This window comes from Aethalodelphis obliquidens, unplaced genomic scaffold (genome assembly GCF_003676395.1).
Source record: "Aethalodelphis obliquidens isolate GAN/ISIS:26980383/991018 unplaced genomic scaffold, ASM367639v1 scaffold4656, whole genome shotgun sequence".
NCBI lineage: Eukaryota > Metazoa > Chordata > Mammalia > Artiodactyla > Delphinidae > Aethalodelphis > Aethalodelphis obliquidens.
In genome coordinates, this window is record NW_020842558.1 from 101 (window position 1) to 1,222 (window position 1,122).

General features: G+C 41.2%; 1 protein-coding gene across 1 annotated transcript; it reads right to left on the reverse strand.

Moving 5' to 3' along the window:
- Window positions 1-48: 48 nt before the first annotated feature.
- Window positions 49-1,070, reverse strand: LOC113617264 (60S ribosomal protein L5). The gene has a single exon (XM_027100494.1). The coding sequence runs from the start codon at window positions 1,005-1,007 to the stop codon at window positions 114-116; it is 894 nt and encodes a 297-aa protein (XP_026956295.1). The 5' UTR covers window positions 1,008-1,070; the 3' UTR covers window positions 49-113.
- Window positions 1,071-1,122: the final 52 nt, after the last annotated feature.

The window sequence follows — 1,122 nt, forward strand, 5'->3', positions numbered from 1 at the left end:
TTTTTTTTTTTTTTTTTTTTTTTTTTTTTTTTTTTTTTTTTTTTTTTACTTGTTCAATAAGTTTATTACTGTCTTTATCTGAAAAATCTTCATAGAAATTGTGGTTTGGTTTATTAACTCTCAGCAGCCCGTTCCTGAGCTCTAAGGAAGCTTGCCTTCTTCTGAGCTACCCGATCTTTCTTCTGGGCAAGTGACATTTTGGGACGGTTCCACCTCTTCTTTTTAACTTCTTTCTTAGGCTTCTTCTCATACACTGGATTCTCTCGTATTGCAGCATGAGCCTTCTTATACATCTCCTCCATCATGTCTGGAGTTACGTTGTTCTTTATGTATTGAGAGAATTGTTTCTTGTAAGCATCTTCATCTTCTTCAATCAGGTAACGCATATAATCTGCAACGTTCTGCCCCATGATGTGCTTTCGGTGTACCTCAGCATTGAATTCTTTGCTTTCTGAATCATAACCAGGGAACCGTTTGGTACTGTGAGGGATAGACAAGCCTCCATCGACAGCTCCCTTCAGGGCCCCAAAAACTTTATTCCCAGTAGTAGTCCTGGCAAGCCCTGCATCCAAGTAACAGGTGAAGGCACCAGGTTGACCATCAATGCTTTCAACATTGTATTCATCTCCAGTCACCTCGACTTGGCCTTCATAAATTTTGTCCATACCAAACCTATTAAGAAGCCTGCGTGCCAGCAGCAGGCCAGTACAATATGCTGCAGCATAATTTGTCAGGCCAACCTTCACACCATACTTCGGGAGTTCATGAGCATAAGCTGCACAAACTATCATATCTCCTTCTATACGGGCATAAGCAATCTGACAAATGATATCTCTGTTAGTTACACGAACTATCATTCTGTATTTGGGTGTGTTGTACTTATTTTTATCTTGAATTACCAATCGTTTCCGAGCATAGTAGTCAGTTTTGCCCTCTCGCCGTCTTCTAAATTTCACTTGGTATCTCTTGAAGTAGGCCTTATTCTTGACAACTTTAACAAACCCCATCCTGTAGAACAGAAGCTCTAGGCGCCACCAAGCTGCAAAACCAGCACGGCTCCGGGGGGGGAAAAAGCCATATTTTGTTTTGATGATTACAATTGACCCCTAACTGCTCTCCCTC

Bases quoted from the DNA above. Each gene is read 5' to 3' on its own strand.
- LOC113617264 (XM_027100494.1), bottom strand. From the start codon at position 1,007: ATGGGGTTTGTTAAAGTTGTCAAGAATAAGGCCTACTTCAAGAGATAC.